The 16,255-nt window shown below is 46.4% G+C and overlaps 1 protein-coding gene across 1 annotated transcript in view; it reads left to right on the top strand.

Annotated features, from left to right (window-relative positions):
* Window positions 1-15,287, top strand: part of nit1 (nitrilase 1) — a gene marked incomplete at its 5' end in the record, with an annotated part of 33,075 nt that extends 17,788 nt beyond the window's left edge. Inside the window, 2 exons of the mRNA XM_070878520.1 lie at window positions 4,464-4,589; window positions 14,828-15,287. Coding sequence (XP_070734621.1) covers window positions 4,464-4,589; window positions 14,828-15,109 — 408 coding nt within the window. The remainder of the gene's footprint in view (window positions 1-4,463; window positions 4,590-14,827) is intronic.
* Between the last annotated feature and the right edge of the window lie 968 nt (window positions 15,288-16,255).

The raw sequence follows: 16,255 nt of genomic DNA, 5'->3' as shown, positions 1-16,255 counted from the left end.
AGTCTATTCGAGCCCATTCACTTTGAGAAGTGAGAGATGGTATGAGTACCATTGAAGTTAGCTTTCCTTAAGTTCAGGACCCTAGTCTCTGAATTAACTGTGTCACTCTTAATAATCTTAATAAAGAATTTTACCATATTATGGTCACTCTTCCCCAAGGGGCCTCGCACAACAAGATTGCTCATTCGTCCCTTTCTCATTAAACATCACCCAGTCTAGGATGGCTAGCCCTCTAGTTGGTTCTTAGACCTATTGGCCTAGAAAACCATCCCTAATACACTCCAGGAAATCCTCCTCCAGCGTACTGCTACCAGTTTGGTTAGCCCAATCTATATGTAGATTAAAGTCGCCCATGAAAACTGCTGTACCTTTATTGCACGCATCCCTAATTTCTTGTTTGATGCTGTCCCAACCTCACTACTACTGTTTGGTGGTCTGTACACAACTCCCACCAGCAGCTCCACCCGTACAGTTTCCACATCATCCAAGCTAATGTCCTTCCTCATTATTGTGTTAATTTCCTCTTTCACCAGCAACGCTACCCCACCTCCTTTTCCTTTCTGCCTAATCTTCCTGAATGTTGAATACCCCTGGATGTTGAGTTCCCAGCCTTGGTCACCCTGGAGACATGTCTCCGTGATGCCAATTATATCGTATTCGTTAATTGCTGCCTGTGCAGTTAATTTGTCCACCTTAATACGAATATCCCTCGCATTGAGGCACAGAGCTTGTCTTTTCAACACACTTTGCTCCTTTACAATTGTGCTGTAATGTGGCCCTTTTTGAATTTTGCCTTGGGTTTCTCTGCCCTCCACTTTTACTTTTCTTCTTTCTATCTTTTGCTTCTGCCCCCATTCTACTTCCCTGTCTCCCTGCATAGGTTCCCATCCCCTTGCCATATTAGTTTAACCTCTCCCCAACAGCACGAGCTAACATTCCCCCTCGGACACTAGTTCCGGTCCTGCCCAGGTGCAGACCATCCAGTTTGTACTGGTCCCATCTCCTCCAGAACCGGTTCCAATGTCCCCTGCACCACTCCTCAAGCCACGTATTCATCTGAGCTATACTGCAATTCCTACTCTGACTAGCATCCTGAGATTACCACCTTTTTGAGGCCCTACTTTTTAATTTAACTCCTAGCTCCCTAAATTCAGCTTGTAGGACCTCATCCTATTTTTTACCTGCATTGTTGGTACCTATATGCACCACGACAACTGGCTGTTCACTCTCCTCCTCCAAAATGTCCTGCAGCTGCTCCGAGACATCCCAGGGGACCCTTGCACCTGGAGTCTCGATTGCGGCCACAGAAATGTCTATCTATTCCCCTTACAATAGAATCCCCTACCACTATAGCTCTCCCACTCTTTTTCCTGCCCTCCTGTGCAGCAGAGCCACCCACAGTGCCATGAACTTGGCTGCTGCTGCCCTCCCCTGATGAGTCATCCCTCCCAACAGTATCCAAGGTGGTATATCTGTTTTGGAGAGGAATAACCGCATGGGACCCCTACACTACCTTCCTTCCACTGCTCTCCCTGCTGGTCACCCATTCCCTATCTGTCTGTGTAACCGTTACCTGCTGTATGACCATCTCACTAAACGTGCTATTCACGGCGTCCTCAGAATTGTGGATGCTCCAGAGTGAATCCACCCGCAGCTCCAGTGCCGCAATGCGGTCTGTCAGGAGTTGCAGCAGGATACACTTCCCGCACACGTAGTCGTCAGGGACACTGGAAGCGTCTGATTTCCCACATTGCACAGGAGGAGCATGACACTGGTCCGAGCTCTCCTGACACGACTTAGTCCCTAAATTAACTTAATTGGGCAACAACAATGGTTACCGACTGATAAAGGAAAAGAAAAAGAATAACTGCTCACCAAACACCAGCTAATCACTTACCCCTTTGGCTGTGACGTCACTCTTCAATTTCTTTCTACTTCTTTTTTGCCGCCTTTCCTGGCTGCAGCTGCACCAGCTAGCCTCCTCGACTGCCGTGCCGCCTCCTCGACATCCCGCTTTCTGTTCCCCACCTGTTGAACCTTTTATAGGCCTCCTCGACTGCCGCGCCACCTCTTCTGTCTTAAGTCCACTCAATGTCCCAGCTTCCACAGCACTCTAAGGCAGCGAATTCCACAGATTTACAACCCTCAGAGAAGAAATTCCTCCTCATCTCGGTTTTAAATGGGCGGCCCCTTATTCTAAGATTATGCCCCCTAGTTCTACTCTCCCCTATCAGTGGAAACCTCCTCTCTGCACCCACTTTGTCAAGCCCCCTAATAATCTTATACGTTTCGATAACCTCACCTTTCATTCTTCTGTATTCCAATGAATAGAGGCCCAACCTTGTCAACCTTTCTTCATATAAGGCAACTCCCTTATCTCCGGAATCAACCGAGTGAACCTTCTCTCAACAGCCTCCAAAGCAAGTCTATCCTTTCTTAAATATGGAAATATTAGAGTTGTGGAATTCTCTGCCACAGAAAATTGATGAGTCCACTTCGTTGGACATATTCAAAAGGGAGTTAGATGTGGCTCTTATGGCTAAAGGGATCAGGGAGTATGGAGAGAAGGCTGGGGTGGGGTTGACTGATCAGCCAAGATCATATTGAATGGCGGTGCAGGCTCGAAGGGCCGAATGGCCTGCTCCTGCACCTATTTTCTATGTTTCTATGAAACCAAAAGTATATACAGTATTCCAGATATGGCCTCACCGATACCCTGTATAACTGTAGCAAGATTTCCTTGCTTTTATACTCCATCCCCTTTGCAATAAAGGCCAAGATTCCATTGGCCTTCCTGATCACTTGCTGTACCTGCATATTAACCTTTTCTGTTTCATGCACAGGAACCCCCCAGGTCCCGCTGTACTGCAGTACTTTGCAAAGAGGGAACTTTACTCTGTATCTAACCCCAGCTGTACCTGTCCTGGGAATGTTTGATGGGACAGTGTAGAGGGAGCTTTACTCTGTATCTAATCTGTCTTGTACCTGTCCTGCGAGTGTTTGATGGGACAGTGTAGAGGCAGCCTTACTTTGTATCTAATCCGTGCTGTACCTGCACCGGGAGTGTTTGATGGGACAGTGTCGAGGGAGCTTTACTCTGTATCTAACCCATGCTGTACCTGGCCTCTATGAAATATGTATTCTATGCCAAGAATCTGAAGGGAATTGACAGGGTAGATGCTGAGAGGCTGTTTCCCCTGGCTGGGGTGTCTAGAACAAGAGGTATCCCTCAGGATAAGGAGTAGGCCATTTAAGGGGGTATGGAGAGAAGGTAGGAGTGGGGTACTGAAGTTGCATGATCAGTCATGATCATATTGAATGGTGGTGCAGACTCGAAGGGCCGAATGGCCTGCTCTTGCACCTATTTTCTATGTTTCTATGTTAAAAGGAGGAATTTCTTCACTCAGAGGGTTGTGAATCTTTGGCTTTCTCTGGCCAAGGGGGCTGTGGATACTGAGTCTCTGAATATATTCAAGGCTGAGATAGAGAGAGTTTTGGAGTCTAGGAGAATCAAGAGATATGAAGATTGGGCAGGAAAGTGGACTTGAGGTCGATAATCAGCCATGATCGTATTGAATGGCGGAGCAGGCTCGAAAGGACACAGGGCCTATTCCTCCTATTTCTTATTTTATGTTCTGGTCAGGTGGGCAGAACAGTGGCAAATGGAATTCAATCCAGAGAAGTGTGAGGTAATGTATTGGGGTGGTCTAACAAGGCAAGGGAATACACATTAAATGTTGTGACACTGAAAAGTGTAGAGGACCAAAGGGATCTTGGAGTGGAGGTCCACAGATCCCTGAAGGTAGCAGGCCAGGTAGATAAGGTGGTTAAGAAAGCATATGGAATACTTGCCTTTATTAGCTGAGGCATGGAATACAAGAGCAAGGAGGATATGCTTCAACTGTATAAAACACTGGTGAGGCCACAGCTAGAGTACTGTGTGCAGTTCTGGTCATCGCATTACCGGAAAGATGTGATTGCACTGGAAATGGTGAAGAGGAGATTTACAAGAATGTTGCCTGGACTGGAGAATTTTGGCTATGAGGAAAGATTGGAGACACTGGGTCTGTTTACTTTGGAACAGCGGTGGCTGAGGGGAGACCTGATTGAGGTGTATAAAATTATGAGGGATAAAGTGGTTAGGAAAGTCCTGTTTCCCTTGGCAGAGGGGTCAACAACCAGGAGGCATAGATTTAAAGTAATTGAGGGGCCGCTTGGAGGAGATATGAGGGGAAATCTCTTCACACAGGTGGGGGTCTGGAACTCACTGCATGAAAGTGTGGTAGGGGCCGAAACCCTCACCACATTTAAAAAATATTTGGATGTGCATTTGAAGTGCCGTAACCTACAGGGCTACGGACCAAGAGCTGGAAAGTGGGATTGGGTTTGGTTGGCCCGCGCGGATATGATGGGCCAAAATGGCCTCCTTCCGTGTTGTAAATTTCTATGATTCTCTCCCTTAGCTGGGCCTTGCGATCTGCTACGACCTTCGTTTTCCGGAAATTTCTCTCACGCTGGCTCAGGATGGAGCTGAAATCCTGACATTCCCATCGGCATTCACCATGACAACAGGAATGGCCCATTGGGAGGTAAATGTAATCGTGATTTCAGTGTGTGTGAGCACGGGTGTGAAGGAACACTCCTTTTATAGTGATTTCAGTCTGTGTGTGAGAGCCTGGGTGTGAAGGAATGCTCCTTTTAATCGTGATTTGAGTGTATGTGTGTGCTCGGGTGTGAAGGAACGCTCCTTTAATAGTGATTTCAGTGTGTGTGAGCCGTGTGTGAAGGAACGGTCCATTAATAGTGATTTCAGTGTCTGTGTAAGCCTGGATGTAAAGGAATGCTCCTTTCATAGAATCATAGAATCAGGGCTAGACTTTCCACTTAGATCGCTAAGCCCAAAAAATGGGCGATGTTCCAACCTTAGCGATGTTTCAGCTCTCAGGATCGCTGGAAGATCGCACATTTTGTGGATCGCAACTTTCGGCCCCAGCGATGTGGAAGGCAAGGTGTCCCTAGCAACGGCCTTTCTACGCATGTGTCTTTTTTGCAAAGAATGTTTCCCGTGATTCGGGAGGTCAGGAGTCATCCAAGCATGCACAGAAGGCAAAGGGAGGGCCTGAGGGAGAGGCCGAGGCAGACCGAGAGAGAGAGAGAGAGGCAGACCGAGAGAGAGAGAGAGAAAGAGAGGCAGACCGAGAGAGAGAGAGAGAGGCAGACCGAGAGAGAGAGAGAGGCAGACCGAGAGACCGAGAGACAGAGACCGAGAGCGAGAGAGAGGCAGACCGAGAGACAGAGACCGAGAGAGAGAGAGAGAGGCAGACCGAGAGACAGAGACAGAGACAGAGACAGAGAGACAGAGACAGAGACAGAGAGACAGAGACAGAGAGACAGAGACAGAGACAGAGACAGAGAGAGAGAGAGAGAGGCCGAGAGAGAGAGAGAGAGAGGCCGAGAGAGAGAGAGAGAGAGGCCGAGAGAGAGAGAGAGGCCGAGAGAGAGAGAGAGAGAGAGGCCGAGAGAGAGAGAGAGAGAGGCCGAGAGAGAGACAGACAGACAGAGAGAGAGAGAGCGACAGAGAGGGAGAGAGAGACAGAATAAACTTATTCTTATTGGGCAGGATTTTTAACATAATGTGTTTTAAAATTTTATTTTTATATGTTTTAAAACTCTTACGCTGGTTAAAGTAGGCTATGCACCTGCTTTTACCAGGCGCATGAGTTTTAAGGACATTCGCTGGACAAGAGATGGGTAAATTGTGCAATCTTGCCCATGCGAATGTCCTTGCTGCCAAGATGCATTGGATCTGTTAAGCCAGAACTTGACAGATCGGAAAAGCTGGTTTTTGCGATGCCTTCCCGGATCCATACACATTCCTTACGGACCCGGGGAGGCCAGAATTTCAGGCCCGATATCTTCCTGCAGTCCGCAGCTTTCTTCTTCATTGTCAACCACACAGCCTATTTTAGTATCACCTGCAAATTTCTTAATCATACCCCCTATATTCAAGTCTAAATCATTGATGTATACCACAAAAAGCAAGGGACCCAGTACTGAACCCTGCGGAACCCCACTGGAACATCCTTCCAGTCACAAACACACCTATCAACCATTAACCTTTGCTTCCTGCCTCTGAGCCAATTTTGGATCCAACTTGCCACTTTGCCCTGGATCCCATGGGCTTTTACTTTCATGACCAGTCTGTCATCAAAAACTTATCTAAAACCCATATACACCACATCATACGCACTGCCCTCATCAACCCTGCTGGTTTACCTCCTCGAAAAATTCAATCAAGTTAGTCAGACACGACCTTCCCTTAAAAAATCCGTGCTGACTGTCCCTTATTAGTCCGTATCTTTCTAAATGAAGATTTTTTCCACTAATTTCCCCCACCACTGAGGTTAGACTGCCAGGCCTGTAAATACGCAATCTCATTGTGCGAGGCCCCTTGGGGAAGAGTGACCATAATATGGTGGAATTCTGCATTAGGATGGAGAATGAAACAGTAAATTCAGAGACCATGGTCCAGAACTTAAAGAAGGGTAACTTTGAAGGTATGAGGCGTGAATTGGCTAGGATAGATTGGCGAATGATACTTAGGGGGTTGACTGTGGATGGGCAATGGCAGACATTTAGAGACCGCATGGATGAATTACAACAATTGTACATTCCTGTCTGGCGTAAAAATAAAAAAGGGAAGGTGGCTCAACCGTGGCTATCTAGGGAAATCAGGGATAGTATTAAAGCCAAGGAAGTGGCATACAAATTGGCCAGAAATAGCAGCGAACCTGGGGACTGGGAGAAATTTAGAACTCAGCAGAGGAGGACAAAGGGTTTGATTAGGGCAGGGAAAATGGAGTACGAGAAGAAGCTTGCAGGGAACATTAAGGTGGATTGCAAAAGTTTCTATAGGTATGTAAAGAGAAAAAGGTTAGTAAAGACAAACGTAGGTCCCCTGCAGTCAGAATCAGGGGAAGTCATAACGGGGAACAAAGAAATGGCAGACCAATTGAACAAGTACTTTGGTTCGGTATTCACTAAGGAGGATACAAACAACCTTCCGGATATAAAAGGGGTCAGAGGGTCTAGTAAGGAGGGGGAACTGAGGGAAATCTTTATTAGTCGGGAAATTGTGTTGGGGAAATTGATGGGATTGAAGGCCGATAAATCCCCAGGGCCTGATGGACTGCATCCCAGAGTACTTAAGGAGGTGGCCTTGGAAATAGCGGATGCATTGACAGTCATTTTCCAACATTCCATTGACTCTGGATCAGTTCCTATGGAGTGGAGGGTAGCCAATGTAACCCCACTTTTTAAAAAAGGAGGGAGAGAGAAAACAGGGAATTATAGACCGGTCAGCCTGACCTCAGTAGTGGGTAAAATGATGGAATCAATTATTAAGGATGTCATAGCAGTGCATCTGGAAAATGGTGACATGATAGGTCCAAGTCAGCATGGATTTGTGAAAGGGAAATCATGCTTGACAAATCTTCTGGAATTTTTTGAGGATGTTTCCAGTAAAGTGGACAAAGGAGAACCAGTTAATGTGGTATATTTGGACTTTCAGAAGGCTTTCGACAAGGTCCCACACAAGAGATTAATGTGCAAAGTTAAAGCACATGGGATTGGGGGTAGTGTGCTGACGTGGATTGAGAACTGGTTGTCAGACAGGAAGCAAAGAGTAGGAGTAAACGGGTACTTTTCAGAATGGCAGGCAGTGACTAGTGGGGTGCCGCAAGGTTCTGTGCTGGGGCCCCAGCTGTTTACATTGTACATTAATGATTTAGACGAGGGGATTAAATGCAGTATCTCCAAATTTGCGGATGACACTAAGTTGGGTGGCAGTGTGAGCTGCGAGGAGGATGCTATTAGGCTGCAGAGTGACTTGGATAGGTTAGGTGACTGGGCAAATGCATGGCAGATGAAGTATAATGTGGATAAATGTGAGGTTATCCACTTTGGTGGTAAAAACAGAGAGACAGACTATTATCTGAATGGTGACAGATTAGGAAAAGGGAAGGTGCAACGAGACCTGGGTGTCATGGTACATCAGTCATTGAAGGTTAGCATGCAGGTACAGCAGGCGGTTAAGAAAGCAAATGGCATGTTGGCCTTCATAGCGAGGGGATTTGAGTACAGGGGCAGGGAGGTGTTGCTACAGTTGTACAGGGCCTTGGTGAGGCCACACCTGGAGTATTGTGTACAGTTTTGGTCTCCTAACTTGAGGAAGGACATTCTTGCTATTGAGGGAGTGCAGCGAAGATTCACCAGACTGATTCCCGGGATGGCGGGACTGATCTATCAAGAAAGACTGGATCAACTGGGCTTGTATTCACTGGAGTTCAGAAGAATGAGAGGGGAGTTCATAGAAACGTTTAAAATTCTGACGGGTTTAGACAGGTTAGATGCAGAAAGAATGTTCCCAATGTTGGGGAAGTCCAGAACCAGGGGTCACAGTCTGAGGATAAGGGGTAAGCCATTTAGGACCGAGATGAGGAGAAACTTCTTCACCCAGAGAGTGGTGAACCTGTGGAATTCTCTACCACAGAAAGTAGTTGAGGCCAATTCACTAAATATATTCAAAAGGGAGTTAGATGTAGTCCTTACTACTCGGGGGATCAAGGGTTATGGCGAGAAAGCAGGAAGGGGGTACTGAAGTTTCATGTTCAGCCATGAACTCATTGAATGGCGGTGCAGGCTAGAAGGGCTGAATGGCCTGCTCCTGCACCTATTTTCTATGTTTCTATACCTTTTACCCTTCTTAAACAAAGGTACCACATTAGCAGTCCTCTGGCACCACAGCTGAAACCAGAGAGGATTTGAAAATGATGGTCAAAGCTTCTGCTATTTCCCCTTTTGCTACGCTTAACAGCCTGGGATACGTTTCATCAGGGCCTGGGGCTTATCCACTTTCAAAGCTGCTAAATCGCTTAATACCTCCTCTCTCACTATGTTTATTTCATCTAATATTTCACAATCCTCCTCCTCGATAGCAGTACCTGCATCACCCTTCACTTTTGTGAAAACAGACGCAAAATATTCATTAAGAACCAGACCCACATCTTTCGCCTCCGCACACAGATTACCCTCGTGGTCTCGAATAGGCCCTGCCCTTCTTTAGTTATCCCCTTGCTCTTAATATATTTATAAAACAATTTTGGTGTTTCCTTGATTTTACTTGTCAATAATTTTTCATGCTCTCTCTTTGCTTTCCGAATATCCCTTTTCATTGCACCCCTTTAATAGTGATTTCAGCGTACGTGAGCCCGGGTGTGAAGAAACGTTCGTCTAATAGTGATTTCAGTGTGTGTGTGAGCCCAGGTGTGAAGGAACGCTCCTCTAATAGTGATTTCAGTGTGTGTGTATGCTCGGGTGTGAAGGAACGCTCCTTTAATAGTGATTTCAGTGTGTGTGTGAGCCCAGGTGTGAAGGAATGCTCCTTTAATAGTGATTTCAGTGTGTGTGTGAGCTCGGGTGTGAAGGAACGCTCCTTTAGTAGTGATTTCAGTGTGTGTGTATGCTCGGGTGTGAAGAAACGCTCCGTTAATAGTGATTTGAGTGTATGTGTGTGCTCGGGTGTGAAGGAACGCTCCTTTAATAGTGATTTCAGTGTGTGTGTGCGCCCGGGTATTAAAGAACGCTCCTTGAATAGTGATTTCAGTGTGTGTATGAGCTGTGGTGTGAAGGAACGCTCCTTTAATAGTGATTTCTGTGTGTGTATGAGCTGTGGTGTGAAGGAATGGTCCTTTAATAGTGATTTCTGTGTATATCTGAGCCCTGGTAGGAAGGAACACTCATTTAATAGTGATTTCAGTGACTTTGAGCGCAGGTGTTAAGGAACACTCCTTTAATAGTGATTTCAATATGTGTGTGAGCCTGGGTGTGAAGCAACACTCCTTCAATAGTGATTTCAGTGGGAGTTTGCCCGGGTGCGAAGGAATGCTGCTTTAAACGTGATTTCCTTGTGTGTGTGAGCCGGGTGTGAAGAAATGCTCCTTTAATAGAGATTTCAGTGTGTGTGTGTGTGTGTGTGTCTGTCGGGGTCTCCACGCTGCTCCTGGGCCTCCGACCATCGCTCCTTTTATAGCCCCAACCTGCCGCTGATGGTCTGCCACAGGTTGGAGCCATAAAAGAAGCGGCGGTGGGAGGTCCAGGAGCGGCGTGGAGGCCACTACAAGGTACAGCACGAGCTGCGACGGCACCGAAGAGTGATGTCAGCAAGGTCCAGGTCGGTGATTGGAGTGTGGGCAGATGCGAGATTGGAGCGAAGGAGCTGTGAGAGACTGTGGAGGGATGTGATTGGGGTACAGGGGAGGCCCAGGGCAGCACGGGCCAGCCCACACTGCGATATGTGGGCGCACTATTGTCCGTGCAGCAGAGCAGGTCTCCAGTTGTCTTGGGTAATCCTTGCCACTGGACCAAGGCCGAGCTCTGTCAAGCCCATGTGGTGGCTGGTGGGCAATAGCCACCACACATTAAAATCATCCTCGCACAGGCATTATCCACCCTTGAGGATGTAGTTCTGGTTCTTCACTCAACACCTGTGAACTCATCCTTTCTTTTGGTGTGGAAGCAAGTCATCCTCGTTTCGAGGGACTGTCTATGATAATGCTGATGATGTGTGCGTGCTCGGGTGTGAAGGAACTTTCCTTTAATAGTGATTTCAGTGTGTGTGTGTGAGCCCATGAGTGAAGGAACGCTCCTTTCACAGTTATTTCAGTGTGTAGGAGCTGTGGTATGAGGGAACGCTCCTTTACATAGAAACATCGAAAATAGCAGGCCATTCTGCCCTTCGAGCCTGCACCACCATTCAATATGATCATGGCTGATCGTACAACTTCAGTATCCCGCTCCTACCTTCTCTCCATACTCCCTGATCCCTTTAGCCGTAAGGGCCACATCTAACTCCCTTTTGAATATATCCAACAAACTGGCATCAACAACTCTCTGCGGTAGGGAATTCCACAGGTTAACAACTCTGAGTGAAGAAGTTTCTCCTCATCTCAGTCCAAAATGGCCGACCCCTTATCCTAAGACTGTGTCCCCTGGTTCTGGACTTCCCCACCATCGGGAACATTCTTTCCGCATCTAACCTGTCCAGTCCCATCAGAATCTTATAAGTTTCCATGAGATTCCCTCATCCTTCTAAACTCCAGTGTATAAAGGCCCAGTTGATCCAGTCTCTCCTCATGTCAGTCCCGCCATCCTGGGAATCAGTCTGGTGAACCTTCGCTGTACTCCCTCAATAGCAAGAACATCCTTCCTCAGATTAGGAGACCAAAACTGAACACAATATTCCAGGTGAGGCCTCACCAACTGCAGTAAGACCTCCCTGCTCCTATACTCAAATCCCCTAGTGATGAAGGAACATACCATGTGCCTCTTCACCACCTGCTGTACCTGCATGCCACCTTTCAATGACTCATGTACCATGACACCCAGGTCTCGTTGCACCTCTCCCTTTCCTAATCTGCCGCCATTCAGATAATATTCTGCCTTCCTATTTTTGCCACCAAAGTGGATAACCTCACATTTATCCACATTATGCTGCATTGCCATGCATTTGCCCACTCACCTAACCTGTCCAAGTCACCCTGCAGTCTTTTAGCGTCCTCCTCACAGCTCACACCACCATCCAGTTTAGTGTCATCTGCAAACTTGGAGATATTGTAAATTCCTGGATTCTTTTACCTCAATCTGGTTCAGTAAAATTACTGAGTCGAATACCTCTTGTGCTTTGAACAAAGCAGTCTTTATTACCGGCCAGTAAGACCTATCAGACAGAAGATATACTTTCTGGATAGAGCGTACACACTCCCTACGGATAGGTGAAGTTACATCGTAAAGCGTCAACAGTTATACAGTTTTGAAATCAGATAACAAAATACAAATGGATTGACAGTCTAACTCAGCCACTCATTAGTCAATCTATATGAGATGTTTTTATGAAAGCTCAAGCATTGCCTCTAAATGTTTCAATCTAGTGGTGTGACTATTAACTGAGACCTTGCAATTCTGCAGATTTATTTCATGTTATAATTAGATGTTATTGGCAGGATTAGTGACTTGAAACCTTGAGAAAGACTGTTAGCTATGCTGATGTTGCACTATTTGCAATCTGACATTCTCCCAGCTATTCTTCCATGGCTTATACATTTTCATATATCCCGTTTACTTTACTGTCCTTAATTCCATATATTCCGTTCAGATATCCACAATATTACACTCAATTCCTTCATCTAAATCATTAATGTATATTGTAAAGAGCTGGGGTCCCAGCACTGAGCCCTGCGGCACTCCACTGGTCACTGCCTGCCATTCTGAAAAGGACCCATTTATCCAGACTCTCTGCTTCCTGTCTGCCATCCAGTTCTCTATCCACGTCAGTACATTACCCCCAATGCTATGTGCTTTGATTTTGCACACTAATCTCTTGTGTGGGACCTTGTCAAAAGCCTTTTGAAAGTCCAAATACACCACATCCACTGGTTCTCCCTTGTCCACTCTGCAAGTTACATCCTCAAAAAATTCCAGAAGATTTGTCAAGCATGATTTCCCTTTCATAAATCCATGCTGACTTTGACCGATCCTGTCACTGCTTTCCAAATGCGCTGCTATTTCATCATTAATAATTGATTCCAACATTTTCCCCACTACTGATGTCAGGCTCTATAATTCCCATTTTCTCTCTCCCTCCTTTTTTAAACAGTGGTGTTATATTACTACCCTCCAATCCATAGGAACTGATCCAGAGTCCATGGAATGTTGGAAAATGACCACCAATGCATCTATTATTTCTAGGGCCACTTCCTTAAGTACTCTGGGATGCGGACTATCAGGCCCTGGGGATTTATCGGCCTTCAATCCTATCAATTTCCCTAACATCATTTCCTGACTAATAAGGATTTCCCTCAGTTCCTCCTTCTTGCTAGACCCTCAGTCCCCTAGTATTTTTGTGAGGTTATTTGTGTCTTCCTTACTGAAAACAGAACCAAAGTATTTTTTCAATTAATCTGCCATTTCCTTGTTCCCTATTGTGAATACACCTGATTCTGACTGCAAGGGACCTACATTAGTCTTCACTAATCCTTTTCTCTTCACTTATCTATAGAAGCTTTTGCAGTCAGTTTTTATGTTCCCTACAAGCTTACTCTTATACTTTCTTTTCCCCCTATTAATTAAACCCTTCGTCCTCCTCTGCTGAATTCTAAATTTCTCCCAGTCCTCAGGTTTGCTACTTTTTCTTGGATTTAACACTTTCCCTAATTTCCCTTGTTAGCCACGGTTGAGCCACTTTCCCCGTTTCATTTTTACGCCAGACAGGGATGTACAATTGTTGTACTTCATCCGTGTGATCTTTAAATGCCTATCTACCGTCAACTCTTTAAGTATCATTCGCCAGTCTATCCTAGCCAATTCACGTCTCATACCATCGAAGTTACCTTTCATTAAGTTCAGGACCCTAGTGTCTGAATTAACTGTGTCACTCTCCATAATAATGAAGAATTCTACCATATTGTGGCCACTCTTCCCCAAGGGGCCCTAAGGAACGTTCCTTAATAGTGATTTCAGTGTGCGTGTGAGCCTAGGTGTGAAGGAACGTTGCTTTAAAAGTTGGCATGCAGGTGCAGCAGGCGGTGAAGAAGGCAAATGTTGGCCTTCATAGCTAGGGGATTTGAGTATAGGAGCAGGGTGGTCTTACTGCAGTTGTACAGGGTCTTGGTGAGGTCTTACCTGGAATATTATGTTCAGTTTTGGTCTCCTAATCTGAGGAAGGACATTCTTGCTATTGAGGGAGTGCAGCGAAGGTTCACCAGACTGATTCCCGGGATGGCTGGACTGAAATATGAGGAGAGACTGGATCGACTGAGCCTGTATTCACTGGAGTTTGGAAGGATGAGCGGGGATCTTATAGAAACATATAAAATTCTGACGGGACTGGACAGGTTAGATGCAGGAAGAATGTTCCCAACGTTGGGGAAGTCCAGAACCAGGGGACAGAGTCTAAGGATAAGGGGTAAGCCATTTAGGACTGGAATGAGGAGAAACTTCTTCACTCAGAGTTGTGGAATTCTCTACTGCAGAGAGTTGTTGATGCCTGTTCATTGCATGTATTCAAGAGGGAGTTAGATATGGCCCTTACGGCTAAAGGGATCAAGGGGTATGGAGAGAAATCAGGAAAGGGCTACTGAGGTGAATGATCAGCCATGATCTTATCGAATGGCGGTGCAGGCTCGAAGGGCCGAGTGGCCTACTCCTGCACCTATTTTCTATGTTTCTGTTTCTAATAGTGATCAGTATGTGTGTGAGCCAGGGAGTGAAGGAACGCTCCTTCAATAGTGAGTTCATTGCACGTGTGAGCCCGGGTGTGAAGGAACACTCCTTTAATAGTGATTTCAGTCTGTGTGATCATGGGTGTGAAAGAACGCTCCTTTAATAGTGATTTCAGTGTGTGTGAGAGTCCGGGTGTGAAGGAACGCTCCTTCAGAGGTGATTTCAGTTGGTGTGTGAGCCTGGGTGTGAAGGAACGCTCCTTTAATAGTGATTTCTGTGTGTGTGATCCCGGGTGTGAAGAAACGCTCCTTTAGTAGTGATTTCAGTGTGTGTGTGAGTCCGGGTGTGAAGGAACGCTCCTTTAATAGTGATTTCTGTGACTCCTCCAGCCTCTACACCCCTCCCTATCTTTGTAACCTTCTCCATCTCTACACCCCTCACTATCTCTGTAACCTCCTCCAGCCCCTGTGATGCATCTTGGGACGTTTTATTAGGTTAAAGGCACTGTATAAATTCACGCTGTTGGTTTGAAAGCTGCGATCTGTTGCAGCCTTTGCTACGGGCCCGAGCGATCGAGACTCAGAGTTACGTGGTGGCTGCTGCTCAGACAGGGAGACATAATGAGACGCGGACATCGTATGGCCATTCGATGGTGGTCGATCCCTGGGGCTGCGTGATCGCTCAGTGCCATGAGGGACCGGGTCTGTGCTACGCTGAGATCGATCTCCAATACCTGCGGGATATTCGCCGGGACATGCTGCTGATGCACCATCGCCGAACGGACCTGTACGGGACATTGCGTCTCCCCTCCTCGCAGTATGTCCATTGCTGACCTCTCACCCTCCGGGGTCAGGGGTCACAGTGCCTCCATCGCAGACCTTTCACCCTCCGGGGTCAAGGTATCTATCGCTGACCTTTCCTCCTTCTGATGTACCTTTTAGTGACCTCTAAATTCATAATTGTACTGGATTATTTGGAACCAGATTCAATAAATGTAATCACGCTTTCGGTCTCCTTTTCTGCTCAACGTTTCTGTGTGTGAGTGTGTTTGTATGTGAGCGAATAAGTATATGTATGTGTGTGTGTGTGTGTGAGGTCAGCAGGTCGGGGCCTTCAAAAGAGCATACCACTTCAAGGTACAGCGCGTGCTGTAGAGCGACGGCTGTGAAGAGGGCGACTGGATTGGACGTCACCAAGGTCCAGGTTGCTGATTGGAGCGTGGGCAGGTACAACAGGAGCGGCGCGGTCGAGGCGAAGGAGCGGCGAGTGATGATGGAGTGACATGATCAGGGCCCAGGAGAGATGTGAGTTTGGGGCCAAGAAAAGGCGAGGGCCCAGGGGCAGCAGAGGCCAACCCACACTGCAATACGTGTGCGCACTAGGTTGTAGGGTGTTTGTTTTAACTCTACTCTGATTCTTGAACCTCGGAACTTATAGTGGGAAAGGATAACAAGTGGCACAAAATTTATGCTTAACCCAGTGTCAGTTTTATTACGCAACAAAAATCAATTAAAACTACAGAATTAGACTTCTGAGAGAAATTGACTTAAGACATACAATCATCATCCCTGGCTGTAGCTATTGTGGGTTCATGGTCGTTGATTCCGTGACTGGTTGGTGGTTCTTCTGTTTGTTCTCTGCAGTGCTGTTCCTTTCGTGTACTTCTGTCTCTCTGTTGTCCTTCTTCGTCTTCTCTTCCTAGTTTCTTGTGTTTCTGTGTTCGTATATTTATATCCATAGTATGAATAAGTTTCCCGCTGGGCTGGGGTCTGATTAATGCAGCTGGATCAATGTGGTGATTTGTTTAACTGGCTGTGTTGATGCGTTTGAATGGCTATTAATTTGCACACGGAGTCGTCAGTGCAAAAGATAACTCCTTATCCTTAATGCCCTGTTAACCAAAAATGTGCATTTTGTAGGGTCCTTTTTAGACCTGATTTCTTACAGTTCACCCCAGAGACTACAAGTCTGCATTACC

This window comes from Pristiophorus japonicus, chromosome 1, assembly GCF_044704955.1.
Source record: "Pristiophorus japonicus isolate sPriJap1 chromosome 1, sPriJap1.hap1, whole genome shotgun sequence".
Classification (NCBI taxonomy): Eukaryota; Metazoa; Chordata; class Chondrichthyes; family Pristiophoridae; genus Pristiophorus; species Pristiophorus japonicus.
Note: the sequence above shows the minus strand (reverse complement) of the source record. Positions and strands in the feature narration are given on the sequence as shown.